Raw genomic sequence first — 20202 nt, forward strand, 5'->3', positions numbered from 1 at the left:
CCCTTTGGCCGAAGCCTTAAGGGAATTAAGATAAAGAAAGCCAAAACGTGGCTTGCATGCTTAATTATGTACATATATATACTTCTTATTAATGTTTCTTTTATATATATATCATTATGATACATGTTTCTTTATTTATTCTAACTTTGACACCTATAATGCCTAAACACCACAAATCACCACTCATCATTAATATCTTTATTTTGTTCTTCATGCATCACCGAACATGTATTTGGAGAGAAAGAAAAGAAAGAATCGAGAGAGAAGAGAGAAACCGTGAACTTTCTTGAGCTTCCCAGCTCGATTTCTTGTAATAATACGTAATTTCAGTCAAAAATTTAATCTGGTAAAAGTATTCATATCCTCTTCTTTTATATATTGATGTTATTGTTGTCCGATAAAAAATAACGGTGACGTAGCTTTTCTTTTCCTTGAATTCGACTAACTGGAGTTCTAGAAAGTACAGACGATTTTTGACACTTTCTCCTTCAACAGCTCGGTCAGAAAGCTTCTCCAAAATTTTTATTTTTAAAATTAAATATTTTAATTTAAGAATGCCTAGAAAGCTTATTGAATAATTGCAAATAATTTATAAGTGTGTAGTATTACTAATTGATGAGGATTGGTTGATTTATGGTTGTGAATGATGTTTAATTGGTGTGGTTTGTTAAAATGAAACATGAATTGAGTTTGAATTGAGATTATGTTTGTTGCTGAAATTTTTAGTCATGTTAAATAATTTATTGGTTTGGTTGTTTATCTGAGATTTATTTGATGATAGTGGGCTCTGTTGCAAGTTAAAAAGCAAACATTGTATTAAAAATATGATTTACAAGCTTATTTTGAGAAATGATTTTGAAATTGAATCTGGTTAGCTTTTAGATTTGTAAAATGATTTGGCATTAGATTTTGGACTGACTGATTTATCAAGGATAATTTTTGAGAATCGAAAATAATTTGGTTGGGACCCTAGAAGGGTGGCATAGTCCGAATTTAAGAGAAAATGCTGTTAAAATTTTTATAAAGCTCTAAGACTTTGTTTAAAGCGTTATTTAAAAGCAAATCTGATTCAAAAATAGTATTTGGTTTTCGATTTACTAAGAAAAGTATAATGTTTAAATTCAATCTTTTGAGGAGAGATTCTATTTTAAATTATGATTTGAGTTTGGTTTGTTAAGAAGAAGAAAGAAGGAGAAAAGAGAACACGGCACGTGCGATTTATGAATTGAGTAAAAGGTCACGAGAGGGTGACAGAACGTAAATGGTTATGGTGCCGATGGAAAAATGTTAAGTTGTGGGCTTTATAAGTGAATCAATATGCGGGAACGCCCGTGTGTATGGAATGGCTTCCAGGAGAAAGTGGCACATGCTTCAGCTTGAGAATTAGCGCCTGCAAGTACTTGCAGAGGTCATGTTCGGCATACTTCAGCTGGAGAATCAGCGCCTGCAAGAAGTAGAAACTTGCAGAGGTTATGCCGCTGGAATGCCTTATCTGACTCGCGAGTCGGATTGCGTCGGGTGCGGGTCGAAACCGACAAATAAGCTCATTACCTGCGATAGGAATAGACATGCATCATCATTGTTTGCACATTTGCATTTGATTTTGTTTGCTTATCTTGTCTCTCTGTGATTGTACTGTTTGTCTTATTGCTATTTGTTGTGTGTTGATCTATTTTCTGTGTTGTTAGTTTGTGTATTGATGTGACTGAGAATTGAGGTTGTGGTTGAGATTTGTCTTAAGTTCGGATATTTAAAGAAGGTAAGTAATTATATAAAGTAATAGTAAAAAGTATTTTTAAAAGGTTTGATAAAAATATGGTTTTATTGAATAAAGTTAATTTTTTGTATTTTATTTCATTACTCTTTTGGCATTCCCAATCCCTACTGAGAACGTGTGGTTTGTTCTTACCCCAAATCTTCAACCCTTTCAATGACACAGGTTCGAAGACTAAGTTTGAAGCCGCGGACGGCTATTAGTTTTATTGAAGTTGAGTTATTTGTTGAGTTACTTTCATAGAATTCCCTCGCCTTTGTTATAAAGATTTTATTTTTATACAGAGGGATAGGAATTGTATCTGAATTTCTTTTGATTTCTTTTGTACAATATTTATTGTTATTAATAATTATGTGATTGTTATTACTTAGTGTTCTTTGATGATTGGGTTTGATTAAATAAAAAAATACAAGTTTTCGACATATTCTTAAAGTTGAAATGCGATATCGAACTAAAGGCTCAATATTAATTAGTAAATAAGGAAAATATGTTAGTAACGCCTTAGTTTTTGTATGATCATGACGTACTAAAAGTTAAGGTGTTACATTATGGTATCAGAGCAGTTCGTCCCTATTAGAGCCTTGGGAATGGACTGATTATGCTTCACTGCATACTCTGAGTGTCTGTCATGCAATAGGACTTGTCTTAATGACAAGAGTTTGAGTTTTAGATGCATGACTGTCTGTTGATTAATGCTGTTAGCTTACCATTGCATACCTCATGGTGTTAAGTCTGGCCAACTTAATATTAATGATTTATGTATATGAGAACACCAACGGGTTATCATAGACAAAGTAGAAGTAATAAATGATGCGAATCACGAAATTTGGAAATGATAGAAGTTATGTTTTAGGGATTAGTTCACTTCAACGCAAAATCTATATTCGTGCCAACGTGAATTGGTGTTATCTCCTCCTTGATTGCTAGCAGTGAAATTCTTTGTTTCGAAATACTTTTTGAAAAAATGGTTCAAATATTTTTTACCATATTATATCGTTCATATATATCTTTGCCTAATTATGTTCCAAGTCGTTGCTTGAATCTTTTGGAACATTCAACCTTGTCGTTGTTCATAAGTTCTGTACTCCTTGACTTGACCTTGAATTTATTTTGGCGCGATAGATAAATGATCTCTGGCTCCTTGGATACATTGTCATTGACTTTGACTGTCGATATTTGTGAACCTTGTATTCCTTTAATTCAGTTTGAATTTGCTTTGACTTAATATACTACATTTTCTTTCATTGCTCCTATCAAAGTTCCTTGCCTCATATTTCTTTCGTAAGGTACGATTTAACTTTCCTTCTAGCATACTTCACTATCTATATATCATTGTTTGATTACAATTCTATTCATCCTTCTGAATTCTTATGACCATTATCCGTGATGCTCAACTTTTCTTTTTAAATCTTGGATTTTCTTGTTTAAATTTGAACTTAATTGTTAAAATTTTAAGTCCTCAGATTTTAAAATTTAATTTGCATTAATCATATCATACAACTTTTGCACCACACTGCACTTTTCATTAGTTTTCATGCAAGGTAATTTTTCTTATGTTTAAAAACTAAACATGTCAAATCTTTCTATTTTCCTGAAATAATTAAGAGTGAAGTTGATACAAATCTTTTCTATTTTATATCAATTTTTGAAGACGAAAATTTTTATAAGTAGAATAAGATGTAAGACTTTAAATTTTTAAAAATTAAATAATAAATTATTTGTAATTTATTATTTTATTTAAAAAAATTATTATTATTATTATTATTATTACTATTATTACTATTATTATTATTATCATTATCATTATTATTATTTTTACTATATTATCATATTTATATATTTATTTCCCTTTGGCCGAAGCCTTAAGGGAATTAAGATAAAGAAAGCCAAAACGTGGCTTGCATGCTTAATTATGTACATATATATAATTCTTATTAATGTTTCTTTTATACATATATCATTATGACACATGTTTCTTTATTTATTCTAACTTTGACACCTATAATGCCTAAACACCACAAATCACCACTCATCATTAATATTTTTGTTTTGTTCTTCATGCATCACCGAACATGCATTTGAAGAGAAAGAAAAGAAAGAACCGAGAGAGAGAAGAGGGAAACCGTGAACTTCCTTGAACTTTTGAGCTCGATTTCTTGTAATACATAATCTCAGTCAAAAATCTAATCCGGTAAAAATGTTCGTATCCTTCTTCTTTACATATTGACGTTATTGTTATCCGGTAAAAGTTGATAGTGACGTAGCTCCTCTTCTCCTTGAGTTCGGCTAACTAGAGTTTTAGAAAGCACAGACGATTTTTGACGCTTTTTCCTTCAATAGCTCGGTCAAAAAGCTTTTTCAGAATTTTCGATGATTTTGATTTCATACGAAGATAGGGGAGTTTGTTTTTAAAATTAAATGTTTTAATTTAAGAATGCCTAAAAAGCTTATTGAATAATTATAAATCATTCATAAGTGTGTAGTATTACTAATTGATGAGGATCGGTTGATTTGTGGTTGTGAATGGTGTTTAATTGGTGTGATTTATTAAAATGAAACATGAATTGAGTTTGGATTGAGATTGTGTTTGTTGCTGAAATTTTTAGTCATGTTAAATAATTTCTTGGTTTGGTTGTTTATCTAAGATTTATTTGATAATAGTGGGCTCTGTTGTAAGCTTGTTTGGTAGAAGGGTGGCATAGTCCGAATTTAAGAGAAAATGCTGTTAAAATTTTTATAAAGCTCTAAGACTTTGTTTAAAGCGTTATTTAAAAGCAAATCTGATTCAAAAATAGTATTTGGTTTTCGATTTACTAAGAAAAGTATAATGTTTAAATTCAATCTTTTGAGGAGAGATTCTATTTTAAATTATGATTTGAGTTTGGTTTGTTAAGAAGAAGAAAGAAGGAGAAAAGAGAACACAGCACGTGCGATTTATGAAATGAGTAAAAGGTCACGAGAGGGTGACGGAACGTAAATGGTTATAGTGCCGATGAGAAAATATTAAGTTGTGGGCTTTATAAGTGAATCAATATGCGGGGACACCTGTGTGTATGGAATGGTTTCCAAGAGAAAGTGGCACATGTTTCAGCTGGAGAATCAGCGCCTGCAAATACTTGCAGAGGTCATGTTCGCCATACTTCAGCTGGAGAATCAGCGCCTGCAAGAAGTAGAAACTTGCAGAGATTATGCCGCTGGAATGCCTTATCTGACTTGCGAGTCGGATTGCATTGTGTGCGGGTCGAAACCGATAAATGAGGTCATTACCTACGATAGGACTAGACATGCATCATCATTGTTTGCACATTTGCATTTGATTGTATTTGCTTATCTTGTCTCTCTGTGATTGTACTGTTTGTCTTATTGCTATTTGTTGTGTGTTGATCTATTTTCTGTGTTGTTAGTTTGTGTATTGAGGTGATTAAGAACTGAGGTTGTAGTTGAGATTTGTCTTAAGTTCAGAAATTTAAAGAAGGTAAGTAATTATATAAAGTAGTAGTAAAAAGCATTTTCAAAAGGTTTGATAAAAATATGGTTTTATTGAGTAAAGTTAATTGTTTGTATTTTATTTCATTACTCTTTTGGCATTCCCACTCTCTACTGAGAACTTGTTGTTTGTTCTCACCCAATTCTTCCACCCTTTCAGTGACAAAGGTTCGAAGACTAAGTTTGAAGTTGCGGACGACTATTAGTTTTATTGAAGTTGAGTTATTTGTTGAGTTACTTTCATAGAATTTCCTCGTCTTTGTTATAAAGATTTTATTTTTATACAGAGGGATAGGAATTGTATCTGAATTCCTTTTGATTTCTTTTGTACAATATTTATTGTTATTAATAATTATGTGATTGTTATTATTTAGTGTTCTTTGATGATTGGGTTTGATTAAATAAAAAAATACAAGTTTTCGACATATTCTTAAAGTTGAAATGCGATATCGAACTAAAGTCTCAATATTAATTAGTAAATAAGGAAAATATGTTAGTAACGCCTTATTTTTTGTATGATCATGACGTCAATATTAATTAGTAAATAAGAAAAATATGTTAGTAACGCCTTATTTTTTGTATAATCATAACGTACTAAAAGTTAAAATGTTACATAGAAAAATTTTTTGGTGACCAAGAATATAGTGGTCAAGAATGACCAAGTTAATGAATGACTAAATTTTAACTGGCCTGTGTAAAAAGAACAAGTGGCAACAATAATAATCATGAATGATTTCATTAGGTGGGTGAGTGATGTATATACTACAGGGTATTCAAAAAAAATCCTCCATGTATATGGACTTTATACGTAATTGGACAAAGACAAACATCAAATAATTGCTATTTTTTTTAAAAAAAAAAATTAATCTAATATAAGGTAGTATCTAATTTTTCTTAACAAAATATTTTCTCAAATTATTAAAGTTATTTTTTCAAAAAAAATTATTATTTAATTAGACAATATGTATTTCAAAAATAAAAATTCCATTAAAGTGATGAGAGTAATTTTAATGATTACGTACGTAATTACTATTTACTATTAATTAGAAAATATTAGCTAAGTATTTGTATTATATCTTTTAAATTACGAAATAGATAAATATAAAATATGCGTAAACAATTTTTTATTAAATATATCACATATTGTTATGAAATTGTTCTACAATTATTTACGTTATTTTATTAAATTATGCTACTATTTTTATTAGAGAAATGCTAAGGGATCATTAAAATTTATTCTTTTAGCTATCATTTAATTATAAACTCAATTCTTTTAGTCTAGTAATCTAACAATATATTTTATCTCATATTTTTAAACATTGATGACTAAATAATAACTAAAAATAGAATTAAAATTTTAAACAAAATAATAGAAATTAAACCTTTTTATTTTTTTGACAAAATAAAATAGTTGAAGTAGATGAAGCAATAAAATTTATTAGTTTAATGAATAATTTATTTTTTTTTTGGACTTAGTTCAAAGTCCACAAAAATAAAACTGACTCAAAAAAATGGCTAAGTTTTGATGATCTATGAATAATATAACAGTATAAATTTATAAAGTGTCTAAATTTTATAAGAAAATATTATTATTTTAAATAAAAATAACTATTAAACAGTATTGTTGATGTTACTATAGTTATTATTATTTTTGTTCTTAGTATTATTGATATTATTGTTGTTATTATTAAAAGAAAAATTTTTGGAGATTATTAATCTTTAGTTCTTTTGGCCATCTTTTGGTTAATATAAATACTAAATTATCTTTAATAGATAAATTTTATTAATTTATATGTTTAAACTCTAAAAAAATTGAATGCAAATGGTAATTATTTATGTGTGCAAAATTTTGATGAACATAAGTATAAACTATATATTTATTGTATATAAAATTTTTGTAAATATGAGTACAAATTATTATCGGTTAAGTGCTGGAGGATTATTTAAAAGTTAAATAATACTTTTACTATTGTTACATCTTAATATTTTCAGAATCCTACTATATAAATCTGGTTAGATTTATAAATTTTTTTGTTATAATTATTTGTTACCATAAAATCTAAAATATATAAAATTTATGCTGACGTGTCATTTTAGATGGTTATATATAAGTTACTTTTTCTTGAAAACAAAATTTATGGTTTAAAGTTATATGTTATAGAAACACTTTTTTTTTTTTGAGTTCGAAATTAAATACGAAATTTAAATTTCAGTTTTTAACTTTTTACTAATTTTTAAGCTTTTTTAATCTTTTATTGTAACATGCAGGGACAGTAATGACTTTATCCACTCTTCAAATTTTAAAAAACTATGTCTACATATGGAATATATGTCTAAAAAAATAAAAAATATTATATAATTTAATAATTTGGTGGGTTTATAGCTTAATTATTTAGTTCTCTAATATTTTTTTACTTAATAAATTTAATATCATACACTTAAATTTTTGTTCAATTCAAATTAATTTTTGTATATTCATCTCTATGTTTATTTTTAAGAAAAACTGTTTGTTCTTTTAATATTAACATATTTAATATTTATATTATTATATAAAATATTAGTAATGACTTACAGAATTATGTTCTGCTAATTAAATTGTGTACGTTATATGTTCTTATTTTAAAAAAAATATTCAGTTTTCTTCTAATTTTACATTCTTAAAACAAATAAAAGTTATCTTATTTTTTTTATCTCAACATATTTAATTCCAACTATCCTTTTATTTTAATATTCGTATCTTATATTTTATAAAAGTACTATTCCTTTCAAGTAATTAATAACTTATGATTTGTTTTCAAATAATTTTAATTAATAATCTTTTAACTAAATACACTATAAATTTTTGGTATTTTATAATATAATAATATATTATTGATATTATTGTTTCTTTTATATAATTGTCAAATAAAAATTGTAATTACCAAAAAGAATTTATAACATATTTTTTTTATATATCTGGATAAAATCAATTCAATAACCATATATTATTCCTAGATTGCTTTTATGTAATGAAAAAAATCTAAAAAAAGTTAAAAAAATTTATCTAAAATTTGACTCTTCTATATTAAAAATTCTACATCCATTCCTCGTAATATAAATAAAAAAATATTTTATACACAACTAGAATTAAAATATCCTTTTTCATAATTTTACATGGATATCCTAAAAAAATACGAGTGATTCTTTTTGTTTCTTAGTTTTATGTTCGTGCTTGTCAATGTCCATTTATTCTTTAATTTTGAAACTTATAGTTTTGGAGTTAACAAATAATATGCATAATCATGGATATACTAATTAAAAAAATTAAGAATTTTTAGTTAAATAAAAAATAATAAATTAAAATCTTAAAAAGGCATAAAAATTGATAAAAATTAACAAATTTACTTCAGAAGTTGTGGTAATTTTGCAGGTTTTATATTATATTTGTTTCTTTAAAATCTTGTATAATGACCACGCTTATATAAATATTGAGAGGACAAAAAAAATTAACAATGCATTTAATTTTAAGACAATCTGGTATGAATAATTTTTAACTAGTTTATTTAAGTCAATTCTTGAAAGTATGACCTTATGAATTTATGATTTATGGAAATCAGATTTAGTGGATTGATAAAGTGAAAAAGTAAATCTTATTAAAAAAAATTATTATGAATATTTTTAATAAGAATAATGCTACATAACCAATAAGTATTATTATTTTTTGCCAACACTTAACCGATAATAATTTGTACTCATTTACAAAAATTTTATACACAATATAATTTGCGCCTATGTTTACTAAAGTTTTGCACACATGAATCATTTTCACTTCCATCTAATTTTTTCAGAGTTTAAACACATAAATTAATAAAATTTATCTATTAAAAATAATTTAGTATTTATATTGACCAAAAAATGGCCAAAAGAACTAAAGATTAATAATCTCCAAAAATTTCTCTTTTAATAATAACAATAATAATATCAACAACAAAAATAATAATAACTATAATAACATCAACAATATTATTTAATAGTTATTTTTATTTAAAGTAATAATATTTTCTTATAAAATTTAAATACTTTATAAATTTATACTCTTATATAATTCATAAATTAGTCAAAACTTAGTCATTCTTTGAGTAAGGTTTATTTTTGTGGACCTTGAACCAAGTCCAAAAAAAAATTATTCAGTAAACTAATAAATTTTATTACTTCATCTACTTCAACTATTTTATTTTGTCGAAAAAATAAAAAAGTTTAATTTAATCTTCTTTATTTTGTTTAAAATTTTAATTCTACTTTTGCCTTTTTTTTCAATTTTTAGAATAAAATAATAAGAAGAGGAATATTAGAGAATTATCAAAATTTATTATTTTTTGTCATTATTTAGCCATTAATATTTAAAAATATGAGATAAAGTATGTTGTTGGATTAATAAACTAAAAAAACTAGACTAAAGAAATTAAGTCTATGGTTAAATAATAGCTAAAAAAATAAATTTTAATAATCCCTTAACATTTCTCTAATAAAAATAGTAACATAATTTAATAAAATAATGTGAATAATTATAGAACAATTTCATAACAACATGTGGTATATTTAATAAAAAATTGTTTACTCATATTTCATATTTATTTATTTTGTAATTTAAAATATATAATACAAATACTTAGCTAATATTTTTTAATTAATAGTAAATAGTAATTATTTACGTAACCATTAAAACTATTCTCATCACTTTAATGGAATTTTTATTTTCAAAATATATTTTTTTAATTAAATAATAAATTTGTTTGAAAAAAAACTTTAATAATTATTTGAGAAAATATTTTGTTAAGAAGAATTAAATAACACCTTATATTAAATTAGTTTTAAAAAAATAGCAATTATTTGATGTTTATCTTTATCCAATTACATATAAAGTTCATATACATGGAGAATTTTTTTGGAAATGTAATTACAAATGAATGGGTGATTTAATTTCTTTTTATATATATATTTTACTGATTTAATTTGACGAGTGACTTGTTAATTGTTATGTATAATTTCTGTTGAAAAACTTGATATATCAATTGATAGAAATTAATAAATAAATTGATTTTTTAAAAATAATGTTAGATAAATTATTAAAATACAACAACTAAAACCACATATATTAAAAAAAAAGCAGCCACTCGTTTAGATAGCATTATTATTTTATCAAAAACGTCTATATGGTTTATGATGATCATTGTTAATTAAAAAGGAATGCATAATCATTGGATTCATTCTTTATTCTAATCATCAATTGAATATAACGAAGAATTTATATAAATTGTACTATTTACAAATATGATCAACATACAAGAATATTATATTTTGAGTAATCATTCTTTATACTTCAGTTTAAAAAATTTATGGTCTGTGATTATAAGGTTATCTCAAAGATACTAGTTAAAAGGATGAGATCAATGATGTCAAGACTAGTTGGGGAAACTCAGAACGCTTTTATTAAAAGTAGAAAAATTCATAATGGACTCTCATTGCATGTGAAACTATTCACTGGCTTAAGCTTAAAAAAAGGAGGCAGCAATTATTAAATTGAATTTCCAAAAAGCATACAATAGAATCAAGTGGAGTTTTGTTAATATTGTACTGTAGAAGATGGGGTTTGGAAGTAGGTGGTGGGCGTGGGTAATTTAATGGAGTGTGTGACTACCATATCCATGTCGATCTTGATAAATGGGTCGCTATCTAGGCCGTTCAAATTGGAGAGGGGGTTGAGACAAGGTGACCCGTTGTCTCCATTTTTGTTTGTGCTGATTGTAGATGTCCTGCATAGAATGGTTGGAGAGGCAGTCAGAAACGGGCGTATATCACCATTGATGGTTGGAAGAGACAGAATTGAGTTGTCGCATATTCAGTTTGCGGATGATACTATTCTCTTTTATCCACCAGAAGAGGAGACTGTGAAAAACTACAAGAGACTCCTGCGGTGTTTTGAATTGATGTCAGGACTCAGTATAAATTTTCACAAATCCAGCTTAATACCCATCAATTGTGAAGGGCAATGGGTTCAGCGCATGTGTGGCTTGTTGTGTTGTAAGAAAGGTACCCTACCGTTTAAATACCTTGGGGTCCCCCTAGGAGAAAATCTGAGGTTAGTCAAGACCTGGAAGCCTATCATTGATAAGGTGGAGGAGAAACTTAGCCTGTGAAAAACTAAGGTGCTAAATAAGGCTGGAAAGTTGGTGCTCATAAAATCAGTATTAAATAGCTTGCCAATGTACTTTTTGAGCTTATATAAGATGGCAAAGGCTGTGGCTGAGAAGTTGATCTCGTTGCAAAGAAGATTCCTATGGAGTAAGGAGGATGGGAGAAATGGTATAGCATTAGTGAAATGGGAAGTGGTACAGACTCCTAAGAAACTTAGGGGTTGGGAGTTGGCGATGCTATGATTTGTAACACTGCACTGTTATTTAAGTGGTGGTGGAGGTTTGCAAAGAAAGAGTGCCCGTTGTAGAAGAAGGTAGTCTGATCATGTAATAATCTGTCACCAAATAAGCTGCTATCTTCTCAAGTGTTACCACTAGAGGGGGTCCATCAAAAGATATTTGCCAGCTCTAAATTAAGGAGGAAAGTATAAGGGATAAGATGATTATAGGCTTGTCCATGGAGGTTAGCGATGGGAGGCAGACTCACTTTTGGGAGGATATATGGTTACATGGTGGCTCTTTGAAAGATCGGTTCCCCAGGCTGTTCTCTGTTTCAAACCAATGTGGGTCGGTTATAGGGGATTGTGGTTTTTGGGATGGGCTAGAGTGGATCTGGAACTTCCAATGGAGGAGAGAGCTTTTTCAATGGGAGTTGGACCTATTGAGTCAGTTACATGAGACTTTGCAAACTTTGCGAACTGTGAGGATAGTCAATAACAGAGAGGATAGAGTGGTGTGGAAATTTGATAAGCAAGGTGTTTTTACGACTAACTCATTTGTGCAGGTTTTGCAGGAGGCATTGTTACCAGAGGAGGTATCCAGTTACAATTTCACTAAGACCCTCTGGAAAGGTGTCGTCCCCCCAAGAGTGGAGCTGTTTGTTTGGTTTGCCTTAATAGGGAGGGTAAATACAAAAGAAAGGCTTAGTCGATTCAAAATTATCAGACAGGATGATAATGGGTGCGTTCTATGCAATAAGGATGTTGAACGGGTCCATCACTTATTTCTTAGTTGTGAGTTTGCTTGGCAAGTTTGGAGTGCGTGGATAGCTGTGATGGGCAGACAGTGGACTTTTTCAGGTTCGCTGAAGGAGCATTTTCTTAGCTGGACAGAGGAGTCGTGTAGAAAAGAGGATAGAAAGTAGAGGGTAATATGTTTCTGTGCAATAATCTGGAACATTTTGTTAGAGATGAATAGAAGGATTTTTCAAAATACTGCCAAAGGTGTAGCTGAAATTATCAACTTGGTCTTCCTTAGCTGTAATGAGTGGAGATGTGTGGATCCCATTTGTTGTTGATGGCTATGCCGGAGATGACTTAGGAATTGTCGCTTGGTTTAAATTTTGGTTTTTGTTCTCTATTGTTCGGTATCTAATTCGTTCTGCTCTACTTTAGTGTGTTGAGTTCTTTTGTTTCAAAAAAAAATTACATTCTAAAATCATACAAAGTCCATTAATAAAGTTTTTATTTTTTCAAAAGTAATTTTTAAAAAATAACTATTCTCCATGTTCGTGCAATGCATGAAAAAGATGCACAGAGATTATATGGGTATTGTACGAGATCCGTATCATAAAAATTAAATCATTAGTATGATATTATATTATTATAATTTTTTTAAGAAAGTAGATTAAATAATAATATCTATTAACAATAGCTGAGTGTTTTATAATAAAAAACGTTAAAAATTAAAATAATATTTTATCGAATTTTATGTCTCTTGGATAATATTATCCAAAATCAAATCTTATTAAAAAAATGCCATAGTAAAATAGAATAGCTAAAGTTAGTAATACTTTTATTGGAAATCGTGAAAAAATAGGTAATATGTATTTAATAATGAACTCAAAATTTGAAACATTTAAATAAAAGAAAAAACAAAAAATTATATAAAATTTTGCAAAAATACACTAAGAAATGAAAAAAAATCTCTTTTTATTAAAAGATATATTTTTTAATAATTAAATAACACCTAAACAAGCTCTTAATTTAGCTTCGCATCTATATATCTGCCAGTTAATTATCTGATCAGATATCTAATATAAAAGATTAATTTTCATCCGATAAATATGTGTCAATTTAAGTTGTATTTTCTATCACTGGTAATATTTGAGATCCTGGTTAAGAACTCATTAAACATGTCATCCCTGCTGAGCAAGCTAACCCTTGCATACTTTTGATCAACACCAAATCGCTTCCCTCCTCTTACAAACACCTTCAAATTCCTCATAAAACTCTCACAATCTTCTATGCCACCCTTGCACTTCATCCAAGCAAATGCTGCAATATAAAAAATGCATGCTGAGTCATACATCGCCTGGGCCACTAAGAAATAAAAATGAAACGAATTTAGTTACCAGGGTAAGATTCAGATGTGTGGTTAGTGAAGGTGCAGTAGGTCTTAGGGTACTTGGCCAACGACAAGAGATTACTTTTGTCAACAACTGCTCTTAGTTTCTCCCACCTTTCCCTCATTTTGCGCTTGGAATATTCAAAGAAGAGCTCATCAGAATCTAAGGACGACCCTATTTTTTCGTAACTGTCACAGATCATTCCTATGATCTTAGCAACTCGGGTTTGAGATTCTTTTGATACACCAATTGAGCTCATCTGAATGAACCTCGTCATCTTCCTTGCAACTTCAATGTCCTTCACAATTGCCCATCTTCACACCAAAAATCAAAATTTAATCACACATAAAGAATAAGGTAATTAATTTTTAATTAGTTTTCTATTTTTTTTTCGAAGATAGAGAAATTTGAACTCCCGATCTCTTAGACGAGTATAAAGAGACTATATCATTTTAAACTATAATTTATTGACTATTTTTTTTAATTAGTTAAGATTAGTTAATTTTTATTATAAAATATCTTTTTTTAAAAGGATTACTTTTTAAAGATTTAGAGTAAAGATTATTTTTAAAAGATTTTGTTAATATTAACCAAACCAAATTGACTTCTTGATTAAACTTGTACTTAAAATACTCATACAATTTGACTCTATGGATGCGGTTGCAATTGTTGATATGACAATCATTGCAATGCACACTGCAACACAAAAATTAAACTTTTTTATATTTGTTCTTATTAACTTTACCTTCTAGTATTTTAAAATGACAAATATTTTAAAAGAAATTACAAGAAACTAATATGTTTAGAAATACAAGAAAAATAATAATCACATAATTTTTTTATTTTAAAATTAAAAAAAATAAAATTATTTCATGTTCTGTACCAACAATCTATTTATTATAATAGATGGTTGATATGTGGACACATAAATTAAATTAAATTAAATTAAATATGGTCAAGAATTTATTTGTTTTTTTTTTTTAATTACCCGTTTAAATTAAATGATAAGAGGGATACGATGATTGATGAATACTAACCCAATGCGGGAACCGGCATGGCCAGTGCATTTGGAGAATGTGAACAACATAAGATCATGGTCATACTGTTGAGTAATGGGAGTGTATTGTGGCCAATAATACGCTAAGTCATGAATCACTTTCCCTTCACCTTCACAGTTTGCCACTCCTCTCCTCATACTTCCACAAGGATTGTTAGGGGCAGTTACCACCTCTATATATGCCTCATTCTTATCATACTCCCTTGCATCTCCTCCCCACCGATACAACCCCGAACGCAAAATCTCAACCTCATCTTTATATTCCTGCAATTATAATAACGAACACTCAATAATTTTAAATTATTTTATTTGACTTAACATTTATAATTTTAACCTGTTAGAATCAGACATCAATAGTAATGATAAATTATTAATAACGAAAGAATCATATCATTTGGCGCCGTTTCATGTGTAAATTAAATGGCACGCAATTTAGATGATCATTTATTAAGTCAATCACTTCTAAAATTAATTGATTGGAAATATTAAATATTAGAGTATCAAATAATTAAGAAGACAAGAGAGAGACACGGCCATGTTACAATGTTTGCATACAGTGAGATAGAGAATCTATGGATCCATGTGGTTCTATGTGAATCATGTGTTTGTTGCATGTTCCCTTAGAAGCCTAGTGTTCCCAATAGATATGTTTGTCATATTTTGGTCTCCTAATAAGGTTTTCTGCGCATAACACCGTTCCATTCCTCATCATCTACGACTAAATTATATATATGTATGGAGAATGAATTTGTCACAAAAATATGTTCGATTGTTTATACAAAGACAAAGGAAAAATACGTGGAACCAGCCAAAAGATAAACAAAACAATATTAAATTAATTAATTTAATTTTTATTTAATTTTTAATGTTTGTTATTAATTGCCGTTTTGAATAAAATCTCTCGTTGACTGATATGTTTCAAATCCCCAATAACCACCTCTGGGATCACGAAACCCTTTCAGCAAGTCCGATCCAAAATTCATTTTCTCTTTGGTCAAATCCGAATCAAACTTTCTCTTCCATTTGGTGGCACAATTCATCGTTACACTAGATATCATTGACGGCGCCGATTTTAAATTGATTAAGTAAACCTAATTAAAACTTATAAAAATCTTCCTCTTTTCTCTCACATTAACCTATCTACCTCCAACAAACACAAATTCGAAAAATACATAAAAGAACATCCATTTAATATGAAAAGAAACATTCTGATACTTAGTAGAAGAAACATCCATATAATTTAACTCGTAGAGATTTTGAATTCATCTAAAGGTATTTGGCTGGATTTTGGCTGATATGCTTTTGATTTCCTAGCTTTACTCTTGTACAAATAATAAATTAAACGTAATTTTTTAAATAAAAAATAAAAATAATAACTGTTGGAGTAATTATTTAAGGGTATAACAGCCATAAAGCAAAGTGATTCAATTTGACTTGTTAGTTAAATGAGTGAGGAATTAGATTTGAAGTAACAAGTAGTGAGATGAAAAAGTAACAAACCGAGTAATAAGGAGAAGCAGCCACGACATTGATGGGAATGGGAGAATTCGAAGGAGAGAGAGCAAACAAGGCAGCCTGGAAGAGCTGAGTGGAGCCAGTGCCAACCACGATGTGCTTGTCCATGCCGGCGGAGGCGTTCCCCACCACGCGGTGTAGCCGCTGGATGGCTTCCCTCAGCTCCGGCAGCATGAACCAGCACACGTTGCTCGTGTCGCTCAGGTAGCTCATCAAATCCCCGCCGTTTATCACCACCGTACACTCTTCACTCTTCTTCCTCCAGTATGATCTAAACACCTCTGGATCACCTCTGTATTCAATTCATTTTATTCCATTAAAACAAATCATATATTAGATTCACAATAATAATAATAATACCTAATATGTATACATTAGTAACACTGTCATATAGAAAGAACGAATAATAGAGTATGTAGATATATGTAATGTGGGATGAAAGAGAAAAAAGTGTGATTTATATATAGGATGAGGGGTTATATGATTACTGATCAAGATTGATGAAGGAACTCGGAGACGGGGTGATAAGAGGCTTGATGGTGCCATTATTAATTTTGTTGACAGAAGGAACAGGAGGAGAAGCAGCCTTCAGGACCACCATAGTTGAAAATCAGAAGTGACAACTCTTTCTTATGATTTATATATAATAATAATGCTTCTGATGAATTCTATTAGCGAGTATGGATATATATATATAAGAGGAAGAGAGGTCTATGCACATACATCTCAATCAAGGTAAGGTCCATGCATGATGTATGAATGCGTGATTTAATTTTTTCCTCCATTTGTATTGGGTAAAATATTTTCTTACAGATATACCATAAAAAGAATATATTCTTACTAATTTGGTTTGACAAGTGAATTGCTGTGTATGACTCCTTTTGAAAAATTTTTGATCTATCAACAAATAGAAAATAATATATCAACAAATTTGTTAACAAAAATATTAAACAGACAGTTAAGATTCAACCACCAAAACAACAAAATATTAAAAACAGATAACCATTAGATTTCAGCGGTCAAAAAAGTGCTTAAACTTTCCATTTTTTACATTATTCATTTGATCTCATCATTTAATTTATTTTAGCACCGAATCTACTCACCTACCGAAAATAGATCCTCTCCATTTTCTTTTGTCACTGAAGAGAATAAAGTGTAATCTCTCACTTTTAATTCTATAAGTGGGACCAAAAATAAATGAGAGAGAGAATGCAATGAAGGGTGAGATCTTTCACTGGATACCGTCCCTTTTCCACTGAAGAGGATCCATTCTCTTCACCCACCTTTTCAACTCATCTAAAAATCAATTTGATAATTGCGTACCATGATAAATTTATACATACCAATACAATAAAAATATAGATAAATTAAAATAAGATATGTGAATTATATTTTTCATATCAGTAATTAATTTTTCTTTTTTTAAATATATATCATATCAATATTTTTATTAAACTATCCTTATATTTTAATAAAAATAAAAAATATTTTTTGATTAATATTATAAAAAAATTTAAATATCTTTTCTTTTATATTGAACAAAAACTACCTTAATTCTTTTAATTTACTCAAAATTCAATTAACCTTAGTTTTATATTTTTAAATTTGAACCAATTTAAAAATTAAAACCAAAATATATTTGATTAGTCATGTACTAAAAAATGGCTTGGTTTCTCATGAACTCTAATCTAATCCCTGGTACCTCCATTCATAACAAAAAGAAAAACACATTTAAAAAATTGTTTTTCATCAATGTATACCAATCTACCAATAAAGTGCAACCTCACCCCTAATCTCCTCCCCGGATAGCAGCAGCCTATCCTCACCCTTTTCCTTCCTCGCAATTAGGGCTGGAAGTGAGGCGAGCTGAGTCGAGCCAGACAAAGTTCAAGCTCGGTTCACAAAAATTGAGTTAGGCTCACGGCTCGACTCATTAACAATCGAGCCTATTTCTTAAGTTTAAGCTCAGCTCACAGAAAGCTCATGAGCTGGCTCAAGCTCACGAGCTAGCTCAAATAACTGGAACATAATCTATAGTTCTATATAAAAAATTATAATTTTAATATAACAAAATAAAAAACAATGCATCCATATATTTAACAAACTTAAAACATTACATCTTATAGTTATCAGCTATCAAGTTTTGAATATTTATTTGACAACTTAAATTGGTAATGTAATCTCCACAGAGCTATCTTCAACCTTAGACTTGTTTCTTAGGCCATAAAAAACTCGAAGCCAATCTCCTCCACAAATTAAAGTTTCAGCTGTAGTCGGACTTAGTGAGGATCGAAATGTATCAATTACCCTTCCACCAGCACTAAAAGTTGACTCTGAAGCCACAGTTGAGATTGGAATAGCAAGAACATCAGCTGCCATTCTAGATAATATCCTATATTTTCCACGATTTACCTTCCACCATTCTAAAGCACCGAAGCTAGTTACATCATGTTCTATTTGAAAATATTTTGGTTCATCCAAGTAAGTCTCTAACTCAGATTTTAAAGTTGGAACTGCTTCTTCATTCTTTACAAAATTTATCATTATTGACCACCCAGTTTGTGAGGAGTTTGAACTTTCCATTGTAGAGTTGATACTACTTTCGCCACTTGCACTCAATGAAGTTGATCCTTCTTGCTCGTTGGATAGAATGACATACTCTTGATACATTTCTGTCAAGATTTGATGCACCAATGTCATATTTCTTGTAGCTTCTTGCCTATATATCTGTTGAAAGCACATTTTAAGACCTGTCAATTTGCATCTGGGATCTAAAATAGTAGCAATAGCCATGAGAAGGTTACATTCACTCCAATATTTATCAAACTTTAGTTTCATTTTGGCAGCCATTTCCTTGATGAAAAAAGGTCCACTATTAACAGTTTCATCCAAAATTAATTTAATGCGAAATACCTCAGCAAGATAAAGGTTGGCAGTAGGATATTTACTTCCAGATATGATATTGGTTGCACAATTGATCCCTTGTAGAACTTCAACTATTTTTTCAACTTTATCCCATTCTTCGTGGTTAGGAAGATATCTATAATTTGGCTCACGATCTTGGAATCGAGTGAAGACTTCTTTAAATTGCAATGATGTAGATATCATTTGATAAGTTGAATTCCATCGTGTAGGACAGTCAAGAATCAATTTTCTCCCAGGAAGTTGCAATTGTTGAACAATCTCGGAGAATGTACACAACCTTGCCTCAGACTGATTGATAAAATTCACATTCTCACGTATATTTTCAATTGTTCCTGCTATTTCTCCCAATCCATCTTGAACAAGTAAGTTTAAGAGATGTGCACAACATCGCACATGAAACAACTTTCCTCCACAAAGCAATTTTCTATGCCTTGAAATCATGTCCTTCAATGTCCTTAAGCATGAGTCATTATAGGATGCATTATCTACAGATATAGAATAAATCTTTGATTCGATACCCCATTCAATAAGACATTAGAAAATGGCATCTGCAATATCAACTCCACGTCGAGGTGGAGGAACATGAACAAAACTAAGAACTCGTTTTTGCAGTATCCAATTTGTATCAACGTAATGACCTGTGATAACCATATACTCAATTTTTTGGTTTTGTGATTTCCACAAATCAATAGTTAAACTGATTTTACTCACATATTTTAAACTTGCATTTAACTTCTTCTTTTCAGCTTCACATACTTTGAGACAATTACTTTTCAGCATTTTTCTACCAATCTTCTCATAAGCTGTATTATTGCACTTCATCATCAATGAAAAACCAAATTCTTCAACAATGCTGAATGAATGCTCGTGCATCATTAACCAATGTGCAGTTGCTTCTCTTTTTCTTGCATGATCATACTTTCCA

The 20202-nt window shown here is 29.3% G+C and overlaps 2 protein-coding genes across 3 annotated transcripts in view; both read right to left on the reverse strand.

The window, feature by feature from the left end:
* LOC107488755 (L-tryptophan--pyruvate aminotransferase 1-like) overlaps positions 1 to 16977 on the reverse strand; it is a 60062-nt gene extending 43085 nt beyond the window's left edge. The window contains exons 1-5 of one of the 2 annotated variants that reach the window (XM_016109517.3): positions 16841 to 16977; positions 16338 to 16644; positions 14818 to 15101; positions 13787 to 14094; positions 13458 to 13709 (exon numbers count right to left, since the gene is read on the reverse strand). In XM_016109517.3, coding sequence (XP_015965003.2) covers positions 13504 to 13709; positions 13787 to 14094; positions 14818 to 15101; positions 16338 to 16644; positions 16841 to 16953 — 1218 coding nt within the window. In that variant the 5' untranslated portion in view covers positions 16954 to 16977 and the 3' untranslated portion in view covers positions 13458 to 13503. Of the gene's footprint in view, positions 1 to 13457; positions 13710 to 13786; positions 14095 to 14817; positions 15102 to 16337; positions 16645 to 16840 lie in introns of those variants that run through there. The other variant, XM_052262338.1, reaches the window with a different exon arrangement.
* Positions 16978 to 18515: 1538 nt separating this feature from the next.
* LOC107488731 (zinc finger BED domain-containing protein RICESLEEPER 2-like) lies at positions 18516 to 19718 on the reverse strand. The gene has a single exon (XM_016109502.1). The coding sequence runs from the start codon at positions 19716 to 19718 to the stop codon at positions 18516 to 18518; it is 1203 nt and encodes a 400-aa protein (XP_015964988.1).
* Between the last annotated feature and the right edge of the window lie 484 nt (positions 19719 to 20202).

The sequence above is a fragment of the Arachis duranensis genome, chromosome 5 (genome assembly GCF_000817695.3).
Source record: "Arachis duranensis cultivar V14167 chromosome 5, aradu.V14167.gnm2.J7QH, whole genome shotgun sequence".
In the NCBI taxonomy this organism is placed as follows: domain Eukaryota; kingdom Viridiplantae; phylum Streptophyta; class Magnoliopsida; order Fabales; family Fabaceae; genus Arachis; species Arachis duranensis.